Source organism: Eimeria acervulina, genomic scaffold (genome assembly GCF_000499425.1).
Source record: "Eimeria acervulina Houghton genomic scaffold, Eah_scaff888, whole genome shotgun sequence".
NCBI lineage: Eukaryota > Apicomplexa > Conoidasida > Eucoccidiorida > Eimeriidae > Eimeria > Eimeria acervulina.
The window spans coordinates 5,221-7,976 of NW_013549539.1; the positions used below are offsets into that span (position 1 = coordinate 5,221).

Sequence of the window (2,756 nt, forward strand, 5' to 3'; positions counted from 1 at the left end):
AGCCGCAGCAGCTACCGCAACAGCAGCAACCGCAGCAGCAGCAGCAGCAGCAGCAGCAGACCCCTGGTGCAGCAGATGCTTCTTTGTCTGTGCCGTCATCTGGCTGCTCAGCAGCAGAGCATCTGTCTCCTGCAGCAAGCGATCCAGGGGGGCCCCCTGGGGGCCCCCATAGTAATGGGTTTGTTAGTTTCACTCTGTTTAATGAAGCAGCAACAAGAAAGACAGAAGAGCTTGAAAGCTTTTACTTTGTCTGCCGCAGCAACGCGCTGCAGCAGCAAAAGGAGACGATGGAAGAGTTAATTGCTGCTGCCAGACAAGAGGCCCATATGCAGCAAGTATGCTGCTCGTGCTGCTGCTTTCGTTGCTGCTGCTGCTGCTGTTGCTGCTGCTGCTGTTGCTGCTGCTGCTGTTGCTGTTGCTGCTTCCTTTGCGGCTTATGCTGTTTGCTGCTACCTGTGTTGCTGCTGCTGCTCTCATGCTCGCTGCTGTTTGTGTTCGCTGTACAGGAGGCGGAGGCCCTGCGGCAAGAGCAGCAGCAGCTGCTGCAGCAGCAGGAAGAGGCTGTAGCAGTTGAAGATTTTGCTGCTGCAGCAAACGCCGATGAGCGCCTGCAGCAGACTGCTGATGAGGTGAGTTTTGTCTCTTCTTTTGTTTTTGTCTGTCTCCTTTTTCATTTGATGCAGCAGGGGTAGACACCGACGACCTTGCTGTTGCTGCTGCTGCTGCTGCTGTTGCTGTTGCTGCTCTTGCTGCTCCTTCCGTTATTGTTCTTGCTGGTGCAGCTTTTGTGGCTGGCGCTTGCTGCTGCTGCTGCTGGTGTTTCTGTTGCTGCTGCTGCTGCTGCCTCGTCTCTGTCATCTCTGGTAGCGATTCTCGTTCTTTTGCTGTTGCTGCTGTTGTTGCTACTGCTGCTCCTGCTGCAGCTGAGTTCTCTTCAGCTGCGGTCTCTTCACCTGAAGCAGCAGCAGCAGCAGCTGCTGCAGCAGCTTGCAGGCATCACAGATGATTTACTGCAGCAGCTGGTGCAGCTGCAGCAGCAGGCAGCTGACGAACGGGAGACACTTGAGCAGCAGCTGCAGCAGCAGCTGCAGCAGCAAACAGATATGCAGCGCCGGCTACGTGCTGAGACAGAGGAGGTAACAGCAGCAGCAGCAACAGCAGCAACAGCAACAACAGCAGCAGCATTAGAAATGTACTTGCACAGCTGCAACTGCTTGGCTGTTTTTTATTTCTGCTTGCTGCTGTGCTGCTACTGCTGCTGCATGTGCTGTTGCAGCGGCTGCAGCAGCTTGAACAAGACACCGCTGCTTTACAAGCAGCAGCAGAAGAAGCTGAAGCAGCAGCAGCAGCAGCAGCAGAGCGCATGAAGAAGACCCAGAGCGAGGAAGCGGAGGCATTGGTAGAGCTGCAGCAGCAACGCTTGTGAGCATCATTCAGACTGCAGCAACTGCTGCTGCAGCTGCTGCTGCTGTTTGCTGCAGTGTTATTGTTACCGTTATTGTTGCTGTTGCTGCTGCTGCGCTGTTGTTGCTGCTGCTGCTGATGTCATTGCTGTTGCTTTTCTTCGCCCGAAAATGCTGCTGTTGCTGCTACTCGTACAACTGCTGCAGCCTTGCTGCTGCTGGTATTGCTGCAGTTGGTGCTGCTGCTGCAGCCTTGCTGCTGCTGGTGGTGCTGCATTTGCTGCTGCTGCTGCAGTTGCTGCTGCTGCTGCTGCAGTTACCCTATTCTTTTTTCTCTTTATGTTTGTTAGGGCTCTGGAGAAGCAGCTTGAGGAGACGAAGCAGCAGCTGCTGCTGCTGGACCAAACAGAAGCAGCAGAAAGAGAGAGACTGCAGCGGTATGCAGCACTTTGCTGCACTTTCTTTGCTTTCTTTCTTTGTCTCTGTTTCCTTTGTATAGGTCTTTGCTTCTTTATTTATTTATTTATTTATTTGTTTGTTTATTTATTTGTTTATTTGTTTATCTATCTATTTGCTTGCGTATTTGTTTATTTATTCATTTTGTTTGTCTATTTGTTTATTTGTTTATCTGTTTATTTATTTATTTTGTTTATTTATTTATTTTGTTTGTTTATTTTTTTGTTTGTTTGTTTGTTTATTTGTTTATTTGTTTATTTATTTGTTTATTCGTCTTTTGTTTATTTGTTTGATTTTATTTGTTTTCTTTTCATATTCAACGAAGTATGTCTGCTGCAGGCGCCCTTTGCTTCCTATCTATTCTGCTGTAGCTGCTGCTGCTGTTGCTGCTGCTTCTGCTGCTGGTTCTGCTGCTGTTAAAGCTGCATTTGTTGCTGTTTCTGTTGCTGTTGCTGCTGCAGAGCGTCGGCTGAAGCAGCAGCAGAAGAGTTGAGGGCGCGGCAGCAGCAAATGCAGCTGCAGCAGCAGCAGGAGCAGACATCTCTGGAGATGCAGCAGGTAAAACAGCACACCACAACAGCAGCAGCAGCAGCAGCAGCAGCAGCCCCAGCACCGGCAGCAGCAGCAGCAGCAGCAGAAGCAACATCAACATTATAATGGGGCTTTGTGTTGTCTGCATGCAGCTTAACAGCAAACTGCAGCGGCTGGAAGAAGACGAAGAAATTTGCAGCAAAACGCAAGAGGAGTTCGTTTTGTGTTTTGTGTATTTGTTTGTTTTGTTTGTTTTGTTTGTCTTCGCTTTATCTGTCTCTCTCTCTGTCTCTCTCTCTGTCTATCTATCTGTCTATCTATCTATCTATATATATATATATATATATATATATATATATATATATA

General features: G+C 48.8%; 1 protein-coding gene across 1 annotated transcript in view; it reads left to right on the forward strand.

The window, feature by feature from the left end:
• The window catches only part of EAH_00051430 (hypothetical protein, conserved), a gene marked incomplete at both ends in the record, with an annotated part of 7,550 nt that overhangs the window by 1,318 nt on the left and 3,476 nt on the right, over nt 1–2,756 (forward strand). The window contains 7 exons of the mRNA XM_013394180.1: nt 112–335; nt 507–629; nt 924–1,136; nt 1,277–1,422; nt 1,754–1,840; nt 2,321–2,417; nt 2,543–2,604. Coding sequence (XP_013249634.1) covers nt 112–335; nt 507–629; nt 924–1,136; nt 1,277–1,422; nt 1,754–1,840; nt 2,321–2,417; nt 2,543–2,604 — 952 coding nt within the window. The remainder of the gene's footprint in view (nt 1–111; nt 336–506; nt 630–923; nt 1,137–1,276; nt 1,423–1,753; nt 1,841–2,320; nt 2,418–2,542; nt 2,605–2,756) is intronic.